This window comes from Phoenix dactylifera, chromosome 14, assembly GCF_051530095.1.
Source record: "Phoenix dactylifera cultivar Ajwa chromosome 14, Ajwa_hap1_PhDact_Kaust_v1.1, whole genome shotgun sequence".
In the NCBI taxonomy this organism is placed as follows: domain Eukaryota; kingdom Viridiplantae; phylum Streptophyta; class Magnoliopsida; order Arecales; family Arecaceae; genus Phoenix; species Phoenix dactylifera.
This window is the reverse complement of record NC_143203.1, coordinates 28150548-28178522: the sequence shown is the minus strand read 5'-3', so window position 1 is coordinate 28178522 and position 27975 is coordinate 28150548. Positions and strand designations below refer to the sequence as shown.

General features: G+C 50.3%; 3 protein-coding genes and 1 pseudogene across 6 annotated transcripts; 2 read left to right on the top strand and 2 right to left on the bottom strand.

Moving 5' to 3' along the window:
• The first annotated feature begins 1491 nt into the window (after positions 1-1491).
• On the top strand, positions 1492-6455 carry LOC103713714 (O-fucosyltransferase 19-like). Its single transcript, XM_008800729.5, has 8 exons — positions 1492-2494; positions 4295-4367; positions 4463-4533; positions 4609-4697; positions 4779-4911; positions 4996-5225; positions 5301-5777; positions 5898-6455. The coding sequence occupies exons 1-8, from the start codon at positions 2033-2035 to the stop codon at positions 6094-6096; spliced, it is 1734 nt and encodes a 577-aa protein (XP_008798951.2). The 5' UTR covers positions 1492-2032; the 3' UTR covers positions 6097-6455.
• A 221-nt stretch (positions 6456-6676) lies between these two features.
• On the bottom strand, positions 6677-9175 carry FLN1 (fructokinase-like 1). Its single transcript, XM_026807190.3, has 2 exons — positions 7918-9175; positions 6677-7682 (listed from the first exon to the last, which is right to left on the bottom strand). Exons 1-2 carry the CDS (start codon positions 8779-8781, stop codon positions 6990-6992), a joined length of 1557 nt encoding a protein of 518 aa, XP_026662991.2. The 5' UTR covers positions 8782-9175; the 3' UTR covers positions 6677-6989.
• A 1486-nt stretch (positions 9176-10661) lies between these two features.
• LOC103713711 (uncharacterized) lies at positions 10662-25743 on the top strand (annotated as a pseudogene). 3 transcript variants are annotated; one of them, XR_015973176.2, is made up of 2 exons: positions 10662-10780; positions 25378-25743. The product of XR_015973176.2 is annotated as an uncharacterized LOC103713711, transcript variant X2 (transcript). The 3 variants fall into 3 exon arrangements; XR_015973175.2 differs by having other exon boundaries at positions 10673-10780; positions 25381-25743; XR_015973177.2 differs by lacking the exon at positions 10662-10780 and adding an exon at positions 10789-10926 and having other exon boundaries at positions 25381-25743.
• A 736-nt stretch (positions 25744-26479) lies between these two features.
• Positions 26480-27307, bottom strand: SOUL-1 (SOUL heme-binding family protein). The gene has a single exon (XM_026807189.4). The coding sequence runs from the start codon at positions 27206-27208 to the stop codon at positions 26609-26611; it is 600 nt and encodes a 199-aa protein (XP_026662990.2). The 5' UTR covers positions 27209-27307; the 3' UTR covers positions 26480-26608.
• Positions 27308-27975: the final 668 nt, after the last annotated feature.

Below are 27975 nucleotides of genomic sequence, written 5' to 3'. Positions count from 1 at the left end.
AGACCAGAAGGCCGAGCACAGCAGGCCGAGCACAGCAGGCCGAGCACAGAAGGCTAAGACCAGTAGGACGAGACCAGAAGGCTGAGCTGACCTCAGAAGGCCGGCCTCGTTATCTATATGCTGCGGCCATGCCCTGCAGCAGCCTTACCGCACCATGTTTTACTTGCCGGCCACGCCACGACATATTAATCAGGAACCATACTCTGCTACAACTGTCAACGCCTCATCATTCCCAAGAATGTACTGCACTGTGCGCCTCAAGCAAGCTCTGGCTGCACGCCATCTCCTCCCATGATGGGAACGGGCCATCCACGGCAACTCATTACTTCTACGCCCACGTCCAATCGTGACGGTAACCCATTAATTCGCCCAGTCACATCACAGGTAATCCTGCCACTCTCCCTATAAAAGGGGAGCTTCTCCCTCTAAAAAGGGGGCTAGAGGCTTCTTCCTCTCAAGGGAGGCTTCGGACTTGGAAATACAGTCCCTCTCTCTTCTCCAAAATTAAGCCCCCCTCTGACTTAGGCATGGGAGGGCCGGCGCCGGAAAAGCCCGGCCACCGGCTTTCTTGCAGGCCCCCCACGGAGGACGCCGCCCGCCGACGGATCGCCGCCCGCCAGTGTTCGCCGGAGCTCCTACTCCTCCTCGGTTCGCGGCCGCCCCCGGGTCCAATTTCCAGCTCACAGCCCGGCCACCGGCTTCTTGCAGGCCCCCCCACGGAGGACGCCGCCCGCCGACGGATCGCCGCCCGCCAGTGTTCGCCGGAGCTCCTCCTCCTCCTCGGTTCGCGGCCGCCCCCGGGTCCAATTTCCAGCAACAGGTTCCATTGTCCAACATAAGCAAGGGAACCTCTCTACCTCCTCGAGATTTGGCCATAGATTTTCCAAATTCCCAAATAATTAGGCAAATCCTCCTCCACCAAGTTGCCATTAATCCAACGACAAGCAGCGTAGAGAAGGATGTTAAATGTGTGTTTGCACCATTGCTATTTTTTTTTTGAGTCACCTACCCTTATGATATATTTTGCACAACCTGAAAGGGGCTTCGTTATGCCCTCATTAAACATAGTGTTTTGGATGAGACCCTCATTAAACATAGTATTGCATAAAAAGAACAAGCCAGAATACCCTAGTTTGCTTATGGGGAACAAAAATCAACAACTGAGCTAGTTTAAACAAAATTAATTTATCCATCCAATGGCAAAATCGATAGATTTATCCAGTGGCTGGAGAACAGATTGTAACTTTTAACTGCACTTACCCTTTTCAAACGCAACTGGATCTAGAAAGATACGAGGTAAGCTTCCTGGCCGCGAGAAAAGTACAAACACCGCGTCAACCATTGCCTAGTGGCAGAACATTCTGCGGGCTAGCCGGCTCCCGATGATCCACACTTGACGCGTTAGGAGGAAACGGACAAAAAATACCACATACGAAGAATTATAATTTTTTTTTTTCCTTTCAAACTAATTTTTCTGATCGATTGTACAAGGTACACGTAGTACGAACAACGATGATAGATCGGATGGCTCTCTCTTAATCACCATCTCCATTAGATCCCTTAAACACATGTATCATAGTCGCAGACGTCTCCGCGTGGGAAGGTTTCCTTCTTCAACAATACTAAAAAGCCTCCTTTGAAGGCCGTTTGCTAAGTATAACGGGCTTGTATCCGTAAAAATTATCTTTCCGAGACTACTAAATCCTTTGGGTTTGCTATCTATAGATGAGCGGAATTCAATAATCCCATGCTATCTATATAAGAAGTAGAAGAAGAAAAGTACGGAAACGTGAGAGTAAGAGAGAAAGTGGTGTGGCTCCTCACCGCGCGTCCCCCGCACCACGGATTTCGGAGTGCAAACACCATCGCGGCAAAACAAGAACGAGGGAGAGACAAGAGGCGGTTCTTTAACGCCCACCATCACCGTCGTTTCCCGGGCTTTTCTCCCCCCCTTTCTTCTCAATCTCCAATCCCTTCTCCCTTTCTCTATCTCTTGGTGTTAGAAACAAATTAATCCTCGGAAATTCCGGCCATGGTCACGATCGCCGGGGCCATCCCGACGAACGCAGCCACCACCAGTCCCATCATCTCCGGCCCGAGGCGGCGTCTGACGGACTCCGGCGAACCGGAGAGGTCGTTCCAGTCCGAGGACGACGACGAGGAGGACACCGACGCCCGCGCCCACTCGCCGGCTCCCGGGCGGATCTCGGCGTTGAGATCGCTCTTCTTGCGGAGGACGGCCGGCAAGGCCGCCGGCAGCGGCGGCGGCGGAGGTGGCGGGGGGAGATTGGGGAGATGGAGCGCGTGGAATATTGGGGCGCTAGTGTTCGCCGTCCTCCTGTCGCTGGTGGCGCTTTCGGCGTTCTTGATTTCACACCGGATTGGTAGTTTCTCGGAACGGCAGAGTGCGGTCCACCAGATGGGCGGTCGTGAGGAGGCGTTGAGCGCTATGTGGGAGATCGAGGGGATGGCCCGGAGCCGCCATCCACCTCCGGTACGTCACGTCGATTTAAAACTTATTTCATTTTAATTTATTGGAGTCCTTCATTTGGAATTATAAATAATCGTGCTATTATTATTATTATAATTACACTTTTGATTTTGCCCTTTTATTATTGGAGTTCTTGGTTTTGCCCTTTTTATTGTCTTTTATAATCATGCTATTATTATGATAACTTTTGATTTTGTCCTTTTATTGTTTATATGGATTCCATTTTTTTTTTCTGATCGATCTCCTGGCTTTTTTGACATGAAAATTTGTTTTTCTCTAGGAGCTCTAGAATATTTTTTTATAAAATTTTAATTGATATATTTCTCTCTAAAAAAGATATCTGGTATGCAGCATAATTTGTGCTGATTTCTTAATTATTACTTATGATTCATCTAAACTTTTTTGATGAGATATTAACTTTAAATATAACTATATCTTCTTAACCCTAAATGTGCCATCTGTGATATATGTGGTGGTATAAAATTGGACAATATCTTAACCCATGCATTGCCATGTGTGATGCATGTGATGGTATAGCGATGCACAATATTCTGATGCAAGCTTTAGTTGAGGAGTTCTGTTTTAATATTAGAATATATAAATGAATACTTAAATAGATATATTAAATAACTATGTGATTTATAGTAATTATTTGAAAAATTTGAAAGAATTATCTATTATGCGTGAAATAAACATTATAACTTATATGAATTGGAAATTAAAAATTACTTTGCAATAATAGCAACTTTTTCTCAAAAATTTGCAGTACACTTCCTAAAAATCTAGAATTTATATAATTATCAGATTATTTGCATATTAATTTTGAAATTTGAGAAGAAGATATTGCTAAGAATTTAGAAAATTTTTGTTATTCACATTCATTTTTCAAAGTTTAGGATATTTAATGATGATTATATTCCTAAAGTTCCAATTTAGACGGAGAAATATCAAGAATGTCATCATTGGTTGATCAAAGTTACACAAAGCTAGTTAACTTATAATTATTATATAGATATAGATAAATATTTTCAGTAATTACTAATGCATTATAAACATTTCTTCTATCTCCATTTGAGAGTTTGAATTTCTCCTTTTCCTACATATAAATTTTATTATATATATTTTTATCTCTATTTAGGAGTCTTTTTTTTCTTTTTTCTATATACAAATTTCCCTATTTAATTGAGAGTTAGAAGTGCATATTTTTCAAGACAAATAAATCCAAATCAGTGCTTTATATTGATGATGTTAATTTGTTAAAGTTTGGTTTAATCAAACCAGTTCTTCAAATATGGGTCTATACAGTCTAAAGTCTCGATAATGAGCTCTAGATCTTCCAGTTAAATAACAAATTGATTGTAACGCACAGGTGCACAATTACATAGTGGGGTGTGCAATTTTTCATAAATTCCTCATTTTTTACTTAGTGTTAAAACTTTCCTTTTCTTTTTTCTTTTAAGTTTCTTTCTGAAGATTAATGAATCAAATGATGTTTCTATTCTGTTTTCTACTTCTACTTCTTCTTCCTTTGAATCGAACTTTTTTTGTGAAGAAGTATCTTGAATTTTGATCAACTTCTAAGATGACCATCCAAGTAGTTTGAAACTTGTGTAGCATTAAACCTAATCGTGTAAGCATTATTGATTTTGCATTCTTGATTGGTTGGTAAATGTTGCCTTTCAAGTACATATTTTAACTAAACTACATAAGTATGATACTGCAATGGTTAACACTAACCATTTGATTTCCATTGTCTTATAGGTTGTGATATATGCCTAAAATTCTCTTATTTCATGTTCACAGATCCCTGAGATTTGGATGAAACCACATAGTGATGGCTACCGACAATGCATTGAACGTCCAAGAAAACATCAAAGTCAGCTCTTAACTATTCATTATTTTGATGATTTTTTTTGTGCTTTTATTTACAGCATTCTTAGTTTAACCATTTCAACAACATTCTTGTTATAGGGACTAGTGATGTCACGGCTGGATATCTGATGTTTCATGCTAATGGTGGCTTGAATCAGATGAGAATGGGAGTACGTATCAATCTCCCTAACTCAATTACAACTAAATAATGTTGCATAGCTCAACTTCTATTTCTTTGAAAACAGATTAGTGATATGGTTGCCATAGCAAAGCTAATGAATGCAACACTTGTAATTCCTACACTGGATCATCATTCCTTTTGGACAGATCGAAGGTATTTAATATCTCTATTGTTCGAGTAACTATAAACAAAACTATATGCTCGAGGGATCTTTTTAAAGTTTGATTTTTGCAGTGAATTTAAAGATATATTTGATATGAAGCACTTCATTGATGTCCTTAAAGATGATATAATGATCGTGAAATCTCTTCCACGAAAATATGCAGCAATGAGGCCCTATCGAAGAGCGCCTATCTCCTGGTCTAAGGTAATGTATTGAGAGATAGTTGTTTTACTTTTTTTTTTTGATAATTTCTTGTCGAACCAATATTATAATCAATATTTTTTATAGGCTTTCTATTATAAAGCTTTTGCGCCAATCTTGAAGAAGTATAAGGTGGTCATGTTTACTCATTCAGACTCTCGGCTTGCCAACAATGGCCTTCCACCTTCACTTCAAAAGATTCGATGTCGTGCGAATTACAAGGCACTTCGATACACACCACAAATTGAAGAATTGGGGAAGAAACTTGTTGAGAGGTTGAAAAATGAAAGCAACCATTATATTGCACTCCATTTAAGGTATACCATTATAAATTTTAATAAGCATATACAAAACTATCTAATTTTTCAGTAATAAGTTCATCAATATTTCAGATATGAGAAGGACATGCTCTCATTTACTGGTTGCAACCACAATCTGACATTACAAGAGGCTAAAGAGCTACAAGATTTGCGTTATAGTGTGAAGCATTGGAAGGAGAAAGAAATTAATAGCGAAGAGAGAAGAATGCAAGGGGGTTGCCCAATGACTCCCCGAGAAGTTGCTATATTTTTAAAGGCTATGGGCTATCCTTCCACAACAAATATTTATATTGTTGCAGGAAAAATTTACGGTACCAATAGCATGAATGCACTAAGGGCAGAATATCCAAATATTCATGCACATGATAGTTTAGCAACAACCGAGGAATTGAAGCCTTTTATGATGCACCAAAACCAGCTTGCTGCTCTAGACTATCTTGTAGCTCTGAAAAGTGATGTTTTTGTGTATACCTATGATGGTAATATGGCTAAAGCTGTGGAAGGTCATAGAAGATTTGAAGGATTTCTCAAGACAATCAATCCTAATAGGTATGATGAAGTGGTATAGTTGGTCCAATCAATTTTTTGAATGTTCAAGTAGTATATTAGGTTCGATCTATTTTTGATTCTATGTGCATTCTAAAGTTGAAATTTTTGACATGTCCCCAGACAAAGGTTCATGAAATTAATAGATCAGCTGGATGAAGGAGCAATAACGTGGGACAAATTCACACATAAGGTGAAGAGGGATCATGCTAATCGACTTGGAGGTCCATATGAAAGAAGAGGAGGAGAAACTCCACGACTAGAGGAGTACTTTTATGCCAATCCTCTACCTGGCTGTTTGTGCAAAAAAACATACAGATAAAGTTATCAACGAAATATATTTTTGGTTTCATTTTGCAAAGTTCAACATTTGCAACATCAAAACATCATGGACAGTTGTAGAGGTTTCTTTCATATGATCAGTTTGTTTCCGGCTGAAGTTCAAAAAAGGTTAAATTACGAATACAATTCTTGTTGTACATTTAGGTGGATAAAGTGTATAGATTTATTTTTTTTTAATTTTTTCCCCATATAGGGTTTGTTAGAATTGCTTGTTTCAACAAGGGCATTACTTTGTACAACAACATTTCCTTTTGCAATTCATTTGATTCTTTCTTTGAAATTCCTTTTGTTCTGTATGACGATCCTCTAATTTGAATAATTTATGATCCTTTTTTTTTAGATGTCTGAATGGTGGTGACTACAATCAATTTGTTTGTTATGCAATTTGATCTTGTGCCTGTGATTGGAAAAATTTAAATTTGAAGTTGAGATGAGCATTTAAAGCAACATCAATCAATACAGCTTCGGAGTTTCTTACTTTTGCATTATCTCAATTCATTGATGGCAACATTCATTCTGGTAAACTCAAGAGGACTATTATGTTCATGAGATATGGCCAGTTCTCTGAATTCTTGTCTCTGTTTTTTATTATTATTATTTATTTGCAAAGAACAAGCAATTTCTCTGGATTGCACATCTGCCAAATTCGGAGTCCTCACTCCACGATTTGAGATTAGCAAAACAATGTGCAACAATGTGGTGGTACAAGTAGTTTATGTAAGATGATCAATTCATAACATCTAGCTCTATCAGTCTAAATCCAAAATTGATTGGCAAGGAAACTACATCCTACCGCCTTTAGATCTTTCTGCCAGAGCTGCGATGCGATAAATCCGTTTGTATCTATGAGTTCTCACGCAGCTGGCAGAAATCTCACCACATGGAAGGAACATAAACTTGCTCTTTCAGATTTTGCGTCGCACTCTCCGTCGGGAAGCCTCTGACAGCACCAATTGTCCATTGCGAAATGATCCCAGCAGCAACAGCGAAGCGGAGCTGCCTTTCCAGGAGATCCTGATCCTCACACATCTCCGGATGTATCGCCAGCTTCCTCATGATCGCAGCGACGACGGCATCGCCGGAACCCGTTCGATCGCATGTATATGGGGTTATAAGCACATCCTCAGTCCCCACCACCGCCCCATCGAACTTGGGGGTGTAGTAATGGATCCGAAGCGTCCCATCCGTCACGAACAAGATCTTTATTCCATCATGCCAGAGAGGAGCAATCTCTTCCCGGGTATAATGATGACAGTCTCGCCTGTTCTTTGTCTGCTCGTAGGATTCGCAATAGTATTGAGGCCTGTAGTTGCGCTTCTTCTCATAGTACTCTTCATCCAACAGGAATTCCAGCTCCTGTCTCGACACTTCGATGAGGTCGGCTTTGCTCCATGCCTTATTGATCACTTCCCGGGTCTCCTCTCTAGAGCTCCATAGCGGCAGCGGCAGGTTCAGATCAAAGAACACGTTGCTGCTGTACTTCTTCGACAATGCGATGGCCCTGAAGAGGGCAGAATGCATGGTAGGTGTCAGCAATACCCCGGAGCTGAAATGAAATATCCTAGCCTGCAGATTTTTTCACATGAATGAATTCCAGTTCATGCAAGTTTCTTCTTCCACTCACTTGAGTTTTAATTCCAGAAGAGAAAGATTAAGGGAATGATGGTGTTCTACCATGTTTTTTTAAAATCAAAAGTCTAATTTTTTCCTACTTCCTCCAACTTGCAGAAGAAACCACCGTCAATATACCTGTATAAAAAGTTTGCCGAAAATTGGAAGAAAAACCGAGCGTTTTTTTTACCTCTTTCAAAACGGCAACATCGATTTCGGATTTCAGGAGAGAATCCTCGGCGCAAGTCTTGACAGTCTCGGCCACCAACTTCTTCCGACCGCCATGGTCCCGAAATCCGATCTTCATGTAGGAAGCCGCGGTCTTGACTGCTGGATCGATCTTGACAGCCCGGGTCTGGACCTTCTCCAAGTTCATGCGGTACACGAGATCATTCCCCAAGTCGTCATCCCCGACTTTCCCCATGAAGGCAGCGCGGCCGCCGAGCCGGACATGGGAGATAGCGACGTTGGACGGAGGGCCGCCGGGGGCTCGGACGAACTCGGGCGGGTTCCACTGGAGAGCCTTCCAAGAGGAGTACTGGTCCGGGTGCATCTGCTGCTCGGAGACCCGGACCGTTGGCACGAACTCCCTCTGTGCGGCGCCGAAGCAGCAGATTAAAGGGGGTGATCCGTAGGGGAAGTCCATCCCATCGTCGAAGTCCTCCTCCTCCTCGTCTTCGTCTATTGCTAATGGTGGTGGTTTTTCTTCCTCGTTTTGGGATTCTTCTACCGCTTCTGGCTTCTTCCTGGATCTTCTTGTTCCTTTGGGAGGAGAGGGAGAGGGAGAAGGAGAAGGAGCGGAAGCCGTGGACTTCTTTCTACCTCTGCGAGACGGTTTGGGAGCTTCTGGAGCTCCGTTTCCGGTATCAACGGAAGCTCTTGAGGCCTGCCTTCCAAGGGATTTGTGGAGACTGGACGGGAGATGGGGCTCTGCCCTGATAAATTTATGGAACCTCGAGTGGCCGGCTAAATCCCATCTTTTGAGATTGGAGGTTTCGCGAAAAGCTGGGAATGGAACGGAGAAGTAGAGGTTATGAAGCTGGAAGGAGGCCATGGGAGGATCTAGGGATCGGGTAGATCTGCTCTGCTGCTCCAAGGCAGCAACCCGGGGCTCTCTCTCTCTCTCTGCTTCCTTTATCCGCTACTTCAACAGCAAGCAACAATAGCGACCGTTTTCGTTACCGTCGGCCCGTAGGCCTGCAGACAGATCAGGGGTTTAGGGCCAGGTCCAGATCAAATCGGACCCAAGACCCTCGACGACCCGGCCCTTATTAGTAGGCTGTCTTCCTCCGTCTCATTTCCTCCCCCTTGTGAATTCTAACGGATAATCGGTTAGGTCATTCACTTTCCAACGCCTACATCGAAGGAGAAGGGGTCGTTTCTCACCAAAAAAGGAGAAGGGGTCGAAGATGCTTGATCCGAAACCGCAGCCGCGAGGAATGAGCGACAACTTTGATTACAAGAGGATGCAGGTCAGCTCTAGAAAAGAGATTGATCGAATTTTGCAGAAAGAAAGCTTGAAATTGCTCAAATCGTTGCCTCCTAGATAAAGAGCGTTTATTTATGCGGGGGCTGAACTAAGGTAGGCTAGAGCAGTTATTAGTTATAGATGGGTGCCACATTTTGCTTTAAGATATTAGAGTCGTGGCATTTTAGGCCAAACACGTTTTAGAGAAAAATCGGTAAAACTCTTGGCTAATTACTCTGAAAGGCCGATTTATTTTTATTTTTTTTAATATATACCTACTTAAATTATTTTAGTAAAATAAATATAAGAGAGAGAGAGAGAGAGAGAGTATTCATGGAGGTGAGGAGGCGGGGGGATTCCTTCGAGGTGTGGACGGCCGATCCGTTCTGGAGAAATCCCGAGCCTTTCTGGTTTCCCTACCGCTGAAGTATGTACCATCCCTTCGACGGGATGCAATAGGACTAGGGGTGCAAATGGGTCGGGTCGGGTCGGGTCCTAGGTGACCCCGATCCGACCCGGTTTTTTGTTCGGGTCCCAATTTTGGACCTGGACCCGACCCGGTTGAAGATCGGGTTGGGTCGGGTCGGGTCCGAGTCGGGTTCGGGTCGGGTCCGGGTCTGATTCGGGTCGGGTCCGGGTCCGATCGAGTCCAATTTTTTTGTATTTTTGGAAAAAAATTTGGGTAAATCTAATTTGGTCATTTCATAATTATGAGGTGCTGGGTGACCCATGACTTGAAAGACTTTGCAATTGAGCTCCAATCAGAACAAATGACCCATGACACACTATTTTTTATCTATATGATTGATTGGACGGAACTCGGTGTCTCCCAGCTCCCCTCTCACGAGGACAAAAAAAATCCCAGACCTTCTTCCAAAATCCAATTCCATTACAGAAAACTGGCACATGACCCATATTCAGTTGCAGTGTTCCCTCACTTTCTCCCTTCAAAAGTTAAAAGAAACAAAAACCAAAACACAGAAGGAAAAAAAAAAGGCAGCTACCGAGACACCAGAGGTCTCAACAGTGTAATAGATCGAGAGAGAATCCTGACGGGCCGACGTTCCTTTGGATTCTGTGAACCTATGCTTGTTGCTAACTTGCTATCCTCCCACACTGACCAACAGTACCACAACCCACGCCAAAAAAAAAAAGAAAAAGAAAAAGAAAAGACTTTCTTTTGCTTTTCCTCTCTCTCTCTTCGGGTCCATTCGGGTCGGGTCGGGTCCGTTTGGTAAACCCAGACCCGACCCAGAAAATGATTCGGGTCTAATTTTAGGACCCGACCCGGACCCGCGGGTTCTAAAATTCGGGTTGGGTCGGGTCACGGGTCGACCCGACCCATTTGCAGCCTTAAATAGGGCCAGTACGAAAGATGTAGAATCGTGCGGTAACTTCAGCTTACTCTAACCGCGTAGGCGCGGACTGCAGCACTTCGATCCGGGTCCGCTTTTTGCAGCCCGACCGGTCTACGTCAACGTGGTCGAGCCGAAAACTCGGAGAAACTCGTCTTTCCTCTGCATCCAAGATAACGCCCCGCCTGGAAGAAAAGCGTCGCAGCACGATTGCCCGAAGAGAGATCCAGGTCTGCTTCTTGCTTTCTTCGTTCGTTGAATGGGAAGTTGTATTCGTTTTAAAATCATCACGTTATTTTTGTTTATCTATAATTTTTTGCCTCTCGTATAAATGGTCGCGAGATCCAAGCAAGGGCAAGATCGAAATGATTTGCAGGTCGATTTCCTTTTTTGTTCCAAGAACAATTGTTTGATTGATATGACAGGATTGTCTAAATTGACTGTCTTGGTAATTCTACTGTTGTACCGTTTGGGTTTTGGATCCCTTTGTGGTGCTATTATTTGCTTGATTTTGTTTTCCATTTGCTCTCATTCCTTTGACGATCTCAATTGGTCTGGTAAATCTGCTTCAAAATTTATGCAGAGTCTGCCGTGGTTATACTTGCGCCTGATCTGCTCGAAGATTTGATTCAATTATGTTGTTTTTACAAGACAAATGGCATAAATTTGTTACCCTATCAAACCCTAACTCCACATTCCTACTAGATTGTATGAGGGAGTTCTGTTGCTTGGCGATGAACTTGAATAATTAGCCTTAAAAACTGCTTTCGAACAAGTTTGTCTTTTATTTTATTTGCATCTTATACGTTAGAATTTTATTTCTTTTAAATAGCACTAATCTTGCACTTTAGTTGAGCCTTGATTCTTTAAGATCTTTGTCGTGGACGGTTGCACTTGTAAGTCCATATTATAATGGAACGAAATAGAGATTTGAGTTCTGGACTGCTGTATCTTGCCTTGCCATTGTTAGAAAGCTTCAAACCATGATCTAACCCCGTTCCCTTGAATAAAGGAAGTAGAATTTACAAGGTTAGATTGCTATATGACTTTAGCAGACTGTACCAATCTTACATCAAAGGGAATGCTGATGACCGGAGAACATTCTGTCCTTTTTAGAAGGACCAAGAAACTTTCTTCTTTTTTTCCCAAAAAAAAATGACATGTATAGGTTTTCAGGGTTTTTGCCTCTGTTTGAGTGACAAAGGCATAAGCAGCGTGATATATCACAGTGAGTGTATAAGTATAAAAGTATGATTTGTTCCATAAGTTAGGTTCTAGTTCTAAACTATAAGAGGATAGTTGAGGACTTGGGGGCTCAGGATCTGGGAGCAATCATGGAAATTGGACAGTCAAGGTGGAGCATAAATAAATAGAAAGAGTCAGTAGAAAGGAAAGCTTGAAGAGAACAATGCCAAACGTTAAATATCATTGTTTTGCTGAGTGCTTGATTGTTAGTTTGATTTTCATGAGTAATATCAAGCTTGTTATGTGAATATGGATGCATGTAATGCACTAATGCCCCCTGTTTTGTCAACTGTAGAAAAAAAGCATACACAATTTAATTGGATAAAGGTTCTGTTAGTGGGAGGAAATTAGTAGTATACATTAGGTTTCTATCTTTGTGGGGCAAATCTTTTGTAGATGAAAAATGAGCTTGTTCTGATAATATGCAGTTCAGGGACCTACCTTGGGGCTCAACTCTGTACTAGTCTTTGGAATATTGGTACTTAGAAGAGCATGTTAAGGGATTAAAGTTTTTTGTCAAATTTTGCTTAAGTTGTGGTGAGATAGTTTAAAACAGATTAAATACATGTTTGGAGACATACTTAGATTGCTATGGGAAAAGGTTTCTGTTACGGAGGGACTTAGCCACCATGCCCCACGTGACCGGCACGCGCGCCCAGGAAGACTACGGCAGCCCCTTGATCCAGCAATCCGACCCCGAGTCGGACATCTTCGGCTCCGCAGCCCGACCCCGAGTCGGCTGCCCCTTGATCCAGCAATCCGACCCCGAGTCGGACATCTCTCGACAACGACAGGCTATTTCCCAGAGGCACGCCGCGGCCCTCTGCTCCACTACTCCCTGCAACGGTCGTATCCGGCGCTGCTCCACGATCCCCTGTAACAGCCGTACAAAGCGGAGCTCCACTACGCCCTGTCATGGCCGTACCCAGCGCTGCCCCACGACGCCCTGTAACGGCCATGTCAGTGGTAGCTCCATCGTGCTACACGATGACCAACCCCCCAAAAGGGCCCCCCAGCCTGGTATATATGCGGCTGGGGGGAGAAGGGGGAGGGTAAGCAAGAACTTCCAGAGCATTCTCCTACTTGCTACTATTATCTTTCCTTCTTCTCCAATCTCCTCTGACTTGATCGTCGGAGGGCCCCCACTACCCCAGTGGTGGTGCGAGGCTTGCTTGCAGGTTTCCCGGTGGAAAGTGGAGCGCAATCAACACCAACCAAGGCAACCCAAACGGAACCCCGTTCACACCGCTGTGCCAATCGTTCTCGGTTTGGACCACCAGCAACAGTTGGCGCTAGAGGAAGGGACGAATCTCAGAGCGATCGTAATGGCACGGCGAGGTGGTCGTGGAGCTTCCAATGCCTCCGGTCGCGGGGCCTCTCGCGCCTCCGGCCGGGAGGCCGCTGCGTCTCCAACACATTCTCAGCAACACTCCACCGTTCCACCCCCCATTCAGATGGTCGAAGCCGCTCAGTTCGACCAGTTAGCCCAGCAGGTTCGCACCCTCGCGGAGGCAGTGCAGAACCTGCAGGGCGTGATGTCTCGGGCGCCGCAGCGGGCCCAGGAGCCGCTGCTCCCTGAGCGCTCACCTGTCCTCCTCAACCCGCGCTCCTTCCTCTCCCATGGGGAGGAGCGCCGGCGCGAGGAAGATTCTCGAGCACGGTCCATTCTGCCGGGACCTTCCCATCGGAGCTGCGCGGGGTACGAGAGGCGGGCCCGGGCGCGTTCCCAGACCCCCCAGTCCTCAAGGAACCCGCGCTCCAGTCGGTTCCCCTCTCGGTGCTCCTTGTCTCCCACCCATCGGTCGCGCTCCCTGGACCGGCGGGTGGACGATCTCCACCGACAACTCCAGGTCCTGAAGGGCCACTCCAAAGATTCCTTCGCCGACTTGGAGATCTCCTCCCAGCCGGCGCTTGCCTCGAGGATCCTGCGGACCCCGAATCCGCCGGGGTTTAAAATGCCGGCGATCGAACCCTATGACGGGGCGGCGGACCCGCGGGATCACGTCGAGAGTTTCAGGACCCTTATGCTCCTCCACGGAGCATCAGATCCTCTCCTCTGCAAGGCCTTCCCGGCGACCCTCCGTGGCCCGGCAAGGGCGTGGTTCGCCGGCTTGGAGGCTAACTCAATCTAGTCCTTCGACCAGTTTACTCGCCTCTTCATCACCCATTTCGCCGTCAGTAGCCGGCGGCGACTGGTCTCCGACTCCCTCTTTGATGTCCGGCAAAACGAGGGAGAAAGCTTGCGGGATTATCTTACCCGCTTCAACAAGGCTACGCTGGAAGTCCGGAACCTGAGCCAGGAAGTGGCTCTTTCAGCCCTGAAGCGTGGCTTCCGAAAGGGCAGACTCACCTTCTCCCTGGACAAACGCCTGCCGCGGAGCTTCCCGGAGCTGTTGTCCCGGGCGAACCAGTATGCGGACGCCAAGGAGGCGGCCGCCCACCGGAGCAAGGAGGCCGCCGAGATCCCTCCAAAGCTCGGGAAGAAAAGGCGAAAAGAGGCACGCCAGAGGAGGAGCCCGACGCCTCAACGTCGGCGCAGGAGCCTGTCGCCGGCGAGGAACCACGGCGCCCTACGCCCTCGTTCTCCGCCCCGACGTTTCAACCGGTACACTCCTCTCCTGACTCCCCGGGCCCAGATCCTCATGGAAATCAAGGGGCGGGAGGACCTCCCGGTCCCGAGACAGATGAAGAAGATTCCTGGGAGGAGGCCCTCTCGGGCGTACTGTGAGTACCACCGGGACCACGGCCACGACACCGAAGACTGCTTCCAGCTTCGGGACGAGATCGAGGCTCTCATCCGCCGAGGGCGTCTCGGTCGATATGTGAACGACCGACGTCCCCCCGCAGACCCGCGTCCGGCCGATCCGGCCCCTCAGGAGCCTTGGGAGCAGAATCGATCCGTCGCGGGCGTGATCCACACTATCACTGGGGGCTGCCCCCGGCCCGAGAGGAACGCAGGGGGCTCGACTGAAGCGTCAGGGACAGCCGTCGCGAAGAGGCAGAGGGTCGGTAATGTAATCACTTTTTGTGATGAAGATGTAAAGGGGGTTCAGACCCCCCACGATGACGCCATGGTGATCTCCCTCACTATGGCAAACTATGATGTAAGGCGTGTTCTTGTGGATAGTGGAAGCTCAGCTGATATTTTGTTTTACGAGGCCTTCCAAAAGATGAGCTTGTCCAGACAATTGTTGCACAAAACATCCACCCCCCTCATAGGATTCACTGGTGACGCTATCTCGGCCGAAGGTGTCGTTGAGCTGCCTGTGACTGCGGGCGTTGCACCCGCAGAAGCCACGGTGCGGCTCGGGTTCTTGGTCGTCCGTGTTCCCTCGGCCTACAACGCTATCCTCGGACGACCCGGACTGAACGCCCTTCGCGCGGTGGTCTCTACGTACCACTTGCTCATGCGGTTCCCCACGGCGGCCGGGATTGGAGAGGTCCGAGGTGACCAACCGACCGCAAGGCAATGTTTCCTAGCAACTCTCAAAGGGAAGAAGCCCGTAGAAGCCTTAAGCGTCGAGTCCCTCGACGCCAGAGACGAGGTGGCCTTGCGGCACGGGGAGCCGGCCGAGGGTGTGATCGAAGTTCCCCTCGAGGAAGGTCGCCCGGACAGGACGATCCGGGTCGGCGTCAATCTCGACCTGGGAGCTCGGGCCCGGTTGGTGGAATTCCTCCGAGCCAATGTCGATGTGTTTGCCTGGTCGGCGGCCGATGTACCTGGGATCGACCCGGAGGTCATTTCTCACGCCCTCAACGTCGACCCGACCCACCGACCGGTAAAACAGAAGAAGAGACACTGTGCCCCGGATCGGATCCGAGTGGTCGACCAGGAGGTAGACAAACTCTTGGAGGCAGGATTCATAAGGGAGGTCAGCCACCCCGAATGGCTGGCAAATGTCGTACTTGTCCGGAAGGCGAGCGGAAAGTGGAGGATGTGCGTCGACTACACCGACCTGAACAAGGCATGCCCCAAGGATAGCTTTCCGCTTCCGCGGATAGACCAACTGGTCGACGCGACTTCCGGATATCAGCTGCTGTCTTTCATGGACGCCTTCTCCGGCTACAACCAGATAATGATGGCTCCACAGGACGAGGAGAAAACTGCCTTTATAACAGACCGGGGGCTGTACTGTTACAAGGTAATGCCCTTCGGTCTGAAGAATGCTGGCGCCACTTACCAGCGCCTCGTCAACAAAATCTTCAAAGAGAAAATCGGCCGGAACATGGAGGTGTACGTGGACGATATGCTGGTGAAGAGCTGCCATGCAGACCAGCACATCGCGGATCTGGAGGAGACTTTCGCCACCTTGCGGAAGTTTCACATGAAGCTGAACCCAGCGAAGTGCGCCTTTGGCGCTTCGGCCGGGAGGTTCCTCGGTTTCATTGTCAACCAGCGGGGGATCGAAGCCAACCCGGACAAAATCAAGGCCATCCAAGATATGTCCCCTCCGACCAAAGTGAAGGAGGTTCAGGAGCTCGCTGGGAGGGTCGCCGCGCTCGGACGATTTGTGGCAAAATCGGCCGAACGCTGCCAACCTTTCTTCAAGGTGTTGAAACGCCCGAAAGACTTCCTCTGGACGGCCGAATGTCAAGCAGCATTCGACCAGCTCAAGGAATACTTGGCGTCTCCTCCCCTGCTGTCCAAGCCGCAAGAAGGGGAGATGCTCTACCTCTATCTGGCGGTCTCCCCAACTGCAGTCAGTGCGGTACTGGTTCGGGAAGAGGCAAAGCTCCAGAAGCCTGTGTACTACATCAGCCGGGTCCTACGGGATGCCGAGACGCGGTATACGAAGGCTGAAAAGATCGCCTTCGCGCTGCTGACCGCGACCAGGAGGCTTCGCCCCTATTTCCAGGCCCATTCTGTCACCCTCTTGACCGATCAACCGCTGCGGCAGATCCTCAGCAATCCAGAGAATGCGGGACGGCTGGTGAAGTGGGCAATAGAACTTGGTGAGTTCGACATCCGCTACCAGCCCCGACCCGCCATCAAGGCCTAGGCGCTTGCGGATTTCCTCGCTGAGTGCACGGTGCAGGAGGCGGAACCTAGGTCGCCGGAAACACCCAGCCTCGACCTCCCGATTTGGACGCTTCACATCGATGGGTCGTCGAACCCCGAAGGTGGAGGGGCCGGGCTGGTCCTTACCAGTCCAGATGGAGTGATAGCCGAGTATGCCTTAAGGTTCGAATTTTCAGTGACCAACAACGAGGCGGAGTACGAGGCCCTAGTCACGGGACTCAAACTCACCAAGGAGCTCGGCATCCGGCGCCTGAAGGTCTTCACCGACTCCCAGCTGGTGGTCGGGCAGGTCCGTGGGGAGTTCGAAGTCCGGAACCCGACCATGCAGAATTACGTCCGGAAGGTGCAAGCACTCATTTCCGACCTCGGCAGTGTCGACATCCAGCAGGTCCCAAGAAGTGAAAATGCCAGGGCCGACAGGTTGTCCCGCTTAGTGAGCGCAGACGCGCACAACTTGTCGAGGGCGATCTACCTGGAGACCCTGGATGCCCCGAGCATCGGCGAGGCTGGAGCGGTGATGGCGATTGATCCGGAGCCGTCTTGGATGGACCCGCTTGTCGCCTACCACGCCGAAGGGATCCTCCCTGAAGACGAAGATCAAGCTCGGCGACTTGTTATGAAGTCCGCCCACTACGTACTCTATGAAGGGAGGCTGTATCGGACCTCGTTCACCGCCCCCCTCTTAAAGTGCCTCCGCCCCTCGGAAGCGACCTACGTCCTCGGCGAAGTCCACGAAGGCGTTTGCGGATCACACTTGGGGGCTAGGTCCTTGGCGCACAAGATCATGAGGCAAGGCTATTATTGGCCTACCTTGTTGGAGGACTCAAAGGATCATGTACGGAAATGCGACGCCTGCCAGCGCCACGCCAACGTCCAGAGAGTCCCTTCTGTCCCCTTGGCGCCAATCACTGCACCCTGGCCCTTCGCCCAGTGGGGAATGGATATCCTCGGACCATTCTCCGTCGCTTCAGCTCAGCGGAAATTTTTGATTGTTGCAATCGACTACTTCACCAAGTGGGTGGAGGCAGAGCCGCTGGCCACTATCACGGAGGCGCAAGTCCGGAAGTTCGTGAAGAAGAACATCATTGTCCGATTTGGGGTACCTCGGGTCCTCATCTCGGATAATGGTCGACAGTTCGACAACAAGCATTTCCGTGACTTCTGCGAGGAGTTTGGGATCGAGCATCGGTTCACATCTGTGTCGCATCTCCAAACCAACGGCGAGGCCGAGGTCACAAATCGGACAATCCTCCAAGGAATCAAAGCGCGAATCGGTCGGACGGGGCAAGCTTGGGTCGAAGAACTCGAGAACGTCCTTTGGGCGTATCGGACTACGCATCGGACCCCTACCGGGGAGACGCCTTTCAGCCTAACCTATGGCACGGAAGCCGTTGTCCCCGTGGAGCTCGGACTCCCCTCACCTCGGGTGGCCGCGCACCGACCCGAGGCCAATTCGGAGCAACTCCGAGGGAACCTGGATCTCTTGGAAGAAGCAAGGGAAATGGCGCAGGTTCGGATGGCGATGTATCAGCGGAGGGTGGCCCGATATTACAACTCCAAGGTCCGACCGAAGCTTTTCAGAATCGGAGATCTGGTGCTAAGGCGAGCTAAAGCATCTCAACCTGCGGAAGGTGGGAAGCTAGCGCCAAATTGGGAAGGCCCGTATAGGGTTCGCTGGGTAAACCGACCTGGCTCCTACCAGTTGGAGGCCCTAGATGGTCGAGAAATTCCAAGGAGCTGGAATTCCGCTAACCTGCGGATGTATTACCAGTAGAACGACAATGCCAGAAAGACAGTTCAAAAATGTATAACACTTTTCATTTCAATAATTTCTGGTTACAATGGCGTGCTCGTGTGAACACAAGGAATTCCCAGAAGGGAATTAGGGTGTAAAGAAAGTAAAAAAGAGGTGGAGACTCCGAGGAGCGGAAGATCTGGGATCCCGAAACCTCCATCCGAAGCGGCTGCAATCCCGCCGGAAGTGGGTGCTTCCAACCGGAGGCGCCATCGGCGTCTCACGAAGAAGACGAAGAGCCGGCGCGGATGAAGAAGAACTGGACGAAGGAGAAGTCCACACTGCTCCTACCCAGAGGCGCCATCCACGCCTCACGAAAAAGACGAGGAGCCGCCGCAGACGAAGCTCCCGCTGCCTCCAGGGGAACGCCACCTCCAAGGGATATTCCGGTCCTCCCCAGTGTTAGGGGAGAGAAGGAATACATGGGAGAAGAGCATATGGAGGCGCGATCCCGGATGAAACGCCTAGAGCGGAGTTCCGCCGGGGAGAACCTCCTTGTTGATCCCAGATGAAACGGCTAGTTGGCGGAAGTCGCGAAGGGCGCGTCTCCCGTTCCTTCGGTAGGGGTCTCTCAACCATGCGCCGGAGAGGAGGCCCACGATCCATGGCAACCTGAACAGCTCCGGCTTGGCAGGCTTCATCGCACCTGCACCTATATTTATAGCCAAACTGCGGCCCCCCGGTCGTTCCGCTGCGGGTGGCTCCAATAAATGCGGGCGCATTGAATCCGGAGCCGATCCGGCTCTCGAGGCGTATCTTCCCGCGATTTCCTAAGCGTTATTCTCCTTAATCGTATTCTTTGTGCAGGACACTCCGGGTGGCCTGTACCCCTAGGTCCACATATCTCCGCTCGCGCCCAGGCCGCATCCGCCTCGAAGAACGCGCGTATCGCGGCCGCTTAACTGACACTCCTCGCAAGCAGCAACTGGCGATCCGATTTCCCAGGTAACCCCTCAATTAGCATTTAATGCCCATCTGGTGTTCCCCAGGCGACGCTTGGAGAGGAGGAGAAACACGATCGCAGCTGGCCACGGAGAAATTCCGTCGGGCGGCAAGCGACAGGCGCACGACCAGCGAACGGAATTTCCCGAGGCTCGGCCCTCGGATGCCAGGCTAACCCGATGATCATCCCGGGAGCAGACTAGCCTGAAGCCCCGACCGGTCGCCTCGGCTAGCGCCAGCCTTGGCCGACCAACGAGCGGAATTTTCCGAGGCTCGGTCCTCGGATGCCAGGCTAACCCGACGATCATCCCGGGAGCAGACTAGCCTGAAGCCCCGATCGGTCGCCTCGGCTTGCGCCAGCCTTGGCCGACCAACGAGCGGAATTTTCCGAGGCTCGGCCCTCGGATGCCAGGCTAACCCGATGGTCATCCCGGGAACAGACTAGCCTGAAGCCCCGACCGGTCGCCTCGGCTTGCGCCAGCCTTGGCCGACCAACGAGCGGAATTTCTCGAGGCTCGGCCCTCGGATGCCAGGCTAACCCGATGGTCATCCCGGGAGCAGACTAGCCTGAAGCCCCGACCGGTCGCCTCGGCTTGCGCCAGCCTTGGCCGACCAACGAGCGGAATCTCCCGAGGCACGGCCCTCGGATGCCAGGCTAACCCGATGATCATCCCGGGAGCAGACTAGCCTGAAGCCCCGACCGGTCGCCTCGGCTTGCGCCAGCCTTGGCCGACCAACGAGCGGAATCTCCCGAGGCACGGCCCTCGGATGCCAGGCTAACCCGATGATCATCCCGGGAGCAGACTAGCCTGAAGCCCCGACCGGTCGCCTCGGCTTGCGCCAGCCTTGGCCGACCAATGAGCGGAATCTCCCGAGGCACGGCCCTCGGATGCCAGGCTAACCCGATGATCATCCCGGGAGCAGACTAGCCTGAAGCCCCGACCGGTCGCCTCGGCTTGCGCCAGCCTTGGCCGACCAACGAGCGGAAGTTCCTGAGGCCTAACCCTCGGATGCCTGGCTTAGCGCCGGAAGAAGTTCCTGAGGCCTAACCCTCGGATGCCTGGCTTAGCGCCGGAAGAAGTTCCTGAGGCCTAACCCTCGGATGCCTGGCTTAGCGCCGGAAGAAGTTTCTGAGGCCTAACCCTCGGATGCCTGGCTTAGCGCCGGAAGAAGTTCCTGAGGCCTAACCCTCGGATGCCTGGCTTAGCGCCGGAAGAAGTTCCTGAGGCCAAACCCTTGGATGCCTGGCTTAGCGCCGGAAGAAGTTCCTGAGGCCTAACCCTCGAATGCCTGGCTTAGCGCCGGAAGAAGTTCCTGAGTCGGGAGTCAGCGAGACGCTACCAAGAGTTAAAAAGAAGAAGGACGAAAGTGAAATGAAGAAACTCTATTTGCATTAACTTTCATTGTTTCAGGGCCGAGACCCATACAACTTGGCAAAACGCCAACACACAAAGAAAAGAACGAAAATACAGAAGGTCAGCTTGGAGGAACCCCCGGGTCGGGAACGCCGGCCACGTCCGCAGGGGGTAGGGAGACGGTTGGAGAAGCAGCAGGCAATGGCGCCGGAGGGGAGTCGAGAAGGGAGATCCCACTCAGGTCAATTTCGGGGTACTTAGCCGACACCCTTGCCAGGCCTTCCTCGAAGCCTAAGACAAAGGAGTCGGACCCCGCGTCCGACATGTCACGGACGAACTCGTCAGACTGACGATAGGCCTGTACCGCCTCCGACATATCACGGGTGAACTCGGCGGACTGACGATAAGCCTGTACCGCCTGACGCCCGACCTCCGCACTCTTCTCGGCCAGCGCCGCCTCTGCCCGCTCCATAATCTGAGCCTTCGCCTCCAAGACCTTCGCCACAATCCGGTCGTCCGCCTCGGAGGAGATCCTCAGCAGATCAGCCTGAGCCTCCTTGTGCTTCGCCTCGGCAGCAATGCGAGCAGCCTCAGCCTCCTCCAGGCGCGACTGAAGCTCCTGGTCGCTCGCGCGGGACTTCTCCAAGGCCGACTCCAATTCGCCCAGCTTGGCTTCAAGAGACCGGGTTCGGTTGCGGGCGTTGTCGGCTGACCGCTGGGCCTTCTCCCACCTCTCCCGGTAGTCGGCAGCCTTCCGGGATTGCTTCTCGGCCCGCTCCTCCGCCTTCTTGATCTCGCCCTCGAGACCCGAGGCAACCTTGAGTTGCTCCTGAGCCTCCAACAGTTGCTTCTCGAGGGTGACGAAGCCGAGTGCCCGCTCTTCGGCCACCTGGAGCCTCATCTCGAGGTCCCTGGTCGTCCTCCCCGCCGCAGCCTGACCTCCCTCCTCTACTGCCTTCAGTTGGCTCTCGGCCCTCGCCAGAAGCCTCGCCTGTTCCTCGTAGCACTCCTCCAGGCGGATCATGTACTGGGCGAGCTAAGAGATAGGAAAAACGAGGGCGTCAGGCGGGGATCAACAGAGCCTATAAATGATGAAAGCGACCAAAAGAACACTCACCGACATGAGACAGACGCAGCTGGCAGCCCCAACGTCAGGGACCCTCATCTCCCGGACCTGCCTGCGGTCCTTCTCCAGCAGTACCGTCTCGATGAGGCTTCGGGCGCCGGCGAAAGTGAAGGCCGACCCCGACTTCTCCCCGGAGTCGGACGGTGGTTCCGCAGCCTTACCCTTACCCATCGCTTGGGGAAGAGTCATGCTGACCATGCTCGGGGCGGGGACCGCCCCTGGAATTGACAGGGTCCCGCTCGGCCGGGGCCTCGGCGCGTCCCTCCTCGTATCATCCGGAGCCGACCGAGTCAAAGGCTGGGCTGGGGACCGATCACGTCCGACCCGTCCATCTCGGCCGCGCCCGGGTGATGCCTCCGGAGAAACGGTAGTCTCGGCATCGAAGGGCTGATACAGCGTCAACTCCCGGTCCGCGCCCGCGGCGTCCCCCTGATCGGTGGGTCCGGACCCGTCTGTCGGCGTCGGAGTCGCCTGCCGGCGGGACTTCTTCGCCGGTGGGGCCCCGCTCGGAGGAGCTCGTTTCTTCCTCCGGACTGCTTCCAGTAGGGACGTCCTGCCAACAGCCGTTGCCTTGTCCGACCGCATGACGTCGTCGATCTCTGCAAAAAGGACGAGGTGGTCGGAGGTTGAGAAACTGAAGGAAAGAGCGAGACGAAAGAGGAGGAGAGAGCTAAAAAAGAAATGGTGGCGGGCTCACGGTCAGTGGGGACCGAGCTCAGACCAACATTCACCAAGGTATCCTCGGAAATAAGGCAAGCCACCGAGGGGAGCCGGCCCTCGGCAACCAACCCCTTCAAGACGGCGACGCCATCGGATTCCTCCCTCGACAACCTCGATAGGCCAATCGGGGACTTCATCGGCGTCTCCCAGGTTGCCCTGATTCCCCAAGAGGGATCTACGTCAATGAAAAAGAAACGCTCCTTCCAGCCGTGAATGGAGGAAGGAGCCTCCTTGACGAGGCCGCACCCTCGCCGCGCCGCAAAGCACCACCACCCTTTGTCTTGGGGGTGGCCGCTCAGGCCGTAGCATTCCCAAAAGACATTCAGGGTGGCGGGAACCTCGTGCATGCGGCAGAGAACCTGGAAGGCCGTCAGGGCGCGCCATGAGTTCGGCACCAGTTGCGTCGGCGCCACTCTTAAACCCCGAAGCACCTGCACAACTAAGTCCGAGGGGGGAAAGCGAAACCCAGCCTGAAGAATGCCCTCATTGATGGCGACCTTCCCTGGAGGAGGATGGGACATCCTCTCCTCAGGCCCCGGGAGCGTAACATTGCAGGCCTCGGGAAGGTGGTATCGAGCCACGAACCTATCTAGGTCTTCAGCGACCAGCTCCGTCTTAATGCGGTCTGCTCTCACTTCGCCCATCCCTAATGGCCAGTGAATCTACGGTCAGGACGGGGTCAAGAAGGGGGAAAGGACCGGAACGACTGGAGTACCCTAATACAAAAGGAGAAAGTATGGAGAGCCTTAAATTGAAGAATGGGGCAACTCACCGGAAGAGAAGGAAGAACGGCTCCGAGAGCGTCAAAGGAGGAGCAAGCGAACAGTCCGACGGCAATGACGGCAGCGCAAAGGAGAAACTCGAAGATGTCTGTAAAGAGAAAGGCGGACGGAGGAGAGCCCCCGGTTAAATAGGCGGAAAGGTGGGTGACGCCTCGGTGACGCCAGAGGACGCCTGGCTGCCGAAGGGTCGCTCTTTCTTGCTGTCCCGGAAAGGGCCTATATAGGCCGCCGGGTTCACTAGTTGCCAACAACTTCTAGTTTCATTCTTTTCTTGTAGTCTCGTTACGCAACGCGCCCCAAAGGCGAATCGACGCCATTAAGGAGGGATGTCCGCCGAAATCCTCAGACTGCCAGGTCAGCAACAACCGCCGTACGCCATAAAGAAGGCGGGGAGCTCGAAGCGCGCGCGCCTCTCCGAGGGATGGTGGCAATCACGAAGCATCACTCCCTTCACCCGTTCCCCTTCTGGTTCCAGGCTCGGAAGTGGGGGGCTACTGTTACGGAGGGACTTAGCCACCATGCCCCACGTGACCGGCACGCGCGCCCAGGAAGACTACGGCAGCCCCTTGATCCAGCAATCCGACCCCGAGTCGGACATCTTCGGCTCCGCGGCCCGACCCCGAGTCGGCTGCCCCTTGATCCAGCAATCCGACCCCGAGTCGGACATCTTCGTCTCCGCAGCCCGACCCCGAGTCGGCTGCCCCTTGATCCAGCAATCCGACCCCGAGTCGGACGTCTTCGTCTCCGCAGCCCGACCCTGAGTCGGACATCTCTCGACAACGACAGGCTATTTTCCAGAGGCACGCCGCGGCCCTCTGCTCCACTACTCCCTGCAACGGTCGTATCCGGCGCTGCTCCACGATCCCCTGTAACAGCCGTACAAAGCGGAGCTCCACTACGCCCTGTCATGGCCGTACCCAGCGCTGCCCCACGACGCCCTGTAACGGCCATGTCAGTGGCAGCTCCATCGTGCTACACGATGACCAACCCCCCAAAAGGGCCCCCCAGCCTGGTATATATGCGGCTGGGGGGAGAAGGGGGAGGGTAAGCAAGAACTTCCAGAGCATTCTCCTACTTGCTACTATTATCTTTCCTTCTTCTCCAATCTCCTCTGACTTGATCGTCGGAGGGCCCCCACTACCCCAGTGGTGGTGCGAGGCTTGCTTGCAGGTTTCCCGGTGGAAAGTGGAGCGCAATCAACACCAACCAAGGCAACCCAAACGGAACCCCGTTCACACCGCTGTGCCAATCGTTCTCGGTTTGGACCACCAGCAACAGTTTCCTTTTTGTAGTTTGTTTAGATTATCCTATAACAATTGTGCAATTATGAGTAACCATTAGTTGCATAATGAATAGTTTGAGGCAAATAGATTTATCTTTGGATTAAATACTGTAGGCTGTCACTCTCTCTGTAATGGGCCAAGATTTTATAGGTATAGTTACCATCAGGGAATTCTAAGGCAGTCTGAAGTTTGTCTTTCAGCAGCCCTTGAAGATGCTTGTATGGTCTTCAGTTCTTCAACTTTAACAAAACGGAAGTGTAACTAAATGTTGAAGAAGAGTTTAAAGAACATATCCTGATATGTAAAAACATCCATTTTCTTGAAAATAATGCCTTTGTTACATGAGGTTTCAATATGGTCCGTTTCAGTAGGGACATGATTAGCAGTCCTATTCAGGAGAGCTATTTAGCCATCAGCTTGATGCTTTTTCCTTTTTTTTTTCTTGTTCGATACTTGATGCTTTCCTTTGAATTTTATCATTTTGCCATCTTGAACTGAGAATCAAGTTGTTATTTGACAAGTTGTTGAGATATATCTGGCAAACATATTTGGTGTAAAGCAGGACCACATTGTACAAAAATGGGCTTGTGGACATTGCTTGAGGGTTTTTTGCTTCTTGCAAATGCATTGGCAATATTGAACGAGGACAGATTTCTTGCTCCTAGAGGATGGAGTTTCTCTGAAGTTTCGGGAACTGGTCGGGCAAAGTCATTGAAGGGTCAGCTCATAGGGCTTATCTATGCAACACAGTACTTGAGAGTTCCACTTATAATTCTAAATGTTATCACAATTCTTGTGAAGTTGGTTTCAGGCTGAGTCTGGCATGTAATTGCTGAATTGTTGCGAAATTTTGTTTGTCTGAACTTCCGTTAACTGTTGTTCAATTAAACATTCCTGCACTGTGTAGGGAAGTAGCTTGTCTCCATGTGTTGTCAATGTTGATCTTGATAATTCTGGTTGATCGGGGATGGGAAATAGATGAGCAGCAGTTAAAAATTAAGTTGTGGATTGCCATCTAATATTTTTCCAGAATCTTGCATGTCATCAACCAGTGCAAGCATGAAATCATGCCTGTACTTGTGCTTCCAGAAATTGTTTAACGGAAAAATCTAGCTGAATATATTTTATTGTCTTCTTTCAAAGAGGTTATTTTTTTTCTGGAGGGCGAGCTAATTATAGTGGAGAAATGATCTCACATGACTGAATTTTGGAGCCTGTTTGGATGTGGATGTAAATTAACCATTGATAAGTTCCACAAACAGGTGGTGGGAAAGAGGGGAATAGAATTTGGCTAGATCAAGAATGCTCGCAGATCATAATGTCCTAGAAAATGGAGATATGAAGTGCCTTCTGATGTGGAGACACTAAATTTCTTCTTGATTGTCCCTTAGCGGCTGAATGATTAGAGGTCTTCCTAAATAGCTAAATTCTTTCGCCTCTTTCTCTTACACCACTTATCTTCACGCTGTCAGTTGTCATGGATGATGACACCGATTATTCGAGCCCTTAGCTTAACACAGCAGTATGATTCATGGTCCTCGAGCTCTATCCGTATCTTAAATTCCTTGGGAATTGCCAGGTTTCATTTGTACGCTACAAGAAAATTGATTAGCTTCTCTTTTAGTCTTGTATTGATTTCCAGATAAACATAATAAACTTCATTGGGATATTTAATCTAAAACCTCTGGATTTGTAACAAATAAATTATATAAACTAGAACGCCAAACCATGCTTCTGTTATTACAAGCACGGATGCGCCGAGACTAACATCCACGAAGAAGAGAAGCGGTTCATTCAACAGGAAGCATTACTTCGTTGGTCCTGAGAGGAGGCAACGTCCATGGCGGGTTATACCTTGCCAGAAGAAAGTCCCCCGCCACCTTGTACCCATCTCTCTCCAGGCTCCTCCTGAGCTTCTCCACCCTCTCCTCCACCACCTTATCCGTCGCCACCCCACTAAACCTCGCTACCCCATACTTCCTCTCCCCCTCCGCCTTTATCACCATCCTCTCATCCAACGGCTTCGGTGCCTCTTCCGCTGTCTTGTACTTGGCCGGCAGCACGAACTGCATCGTCGTCGCTTTGTTATCGCCGCTCGTGATGACGGGGGCGGTCATGGCGATCTTCTCGGACTGGGAGGGAGATTTGGTGATGACGGGCGCGGTCATGGCGATCTTCTCGGGCTTGGCGTTCTGTGGCTGGCCGAGGGCGCCGATGTAGTTGGCGAGGATCATGAAGCCGCCGTCGCGGTCGCCGCGGAGCTGCGAGGGGTCGTAGGTGACCTCGGCGACCACGGAGGGGGAGTACTTCCTGATCTCGTAATCGGGACAGGAGTGGAGGACTTCGTGCTTGGGCGTCTCCACGGTGATCTTTCCAAGAACCAGGCCCATCTCGTCTTGGAAATTGGAATAGGAATGGGAATAGAAGGACGAGGGTGCGGGTGATGATATTTCAGATTCAGGGGGGGGGAAGGCGGCTGCTTAATCTGTGGGCGGGCTTCCATTGTCCTGTTGAGTGTGTGGCGGGGATTTCAGAACGAATCGTGGAGGGTGTTGCTCCACGAAGAGAGCTCTGACCCTGCACCACGTCGTTCCTTTCCGGCGAAGAAATCGCTGCTTGGGCCTGCATCTATATCCTCAACAACTTGTCATCTGGGCCTGCGACGTGGGATCTATATTTTGTTTGCTCTCAAAAACTCGAACAAATATAACTTGTTTGCCAACTGATATGTTGTAGATTCTTCAACCTGATCCTAGTAAGTATCTGACCTCAGTAACTTACTAAAAGTGATGGCCTTGGCGTAAACTAAGCTAGCAGTTTTAACAGCCATTTGAGCCACCAAACATGACCTCAGTAGCTTGCTGAATTGATGGCCTTGGCATAGACCAAGCTAGCAGTTTTAATAGCCAATTGAGTAGGGCCGAAATTGGATAGAATATTAGTATATTCATATCTATATTTATTTTATTTTATGAATACAAATAAAGATACGAATGTTAGTTGGATGCAAAAATTCATATCCATATTTGTTTTAAATGGATATGGATACAAATCGGATACCAAAAATATAGATATAAGTACGGACATATACTAGATAATTAAATCTTATGACCGTAGAATCAAAGATATTACTAAGTGGATGATAAATCAAGTCAAT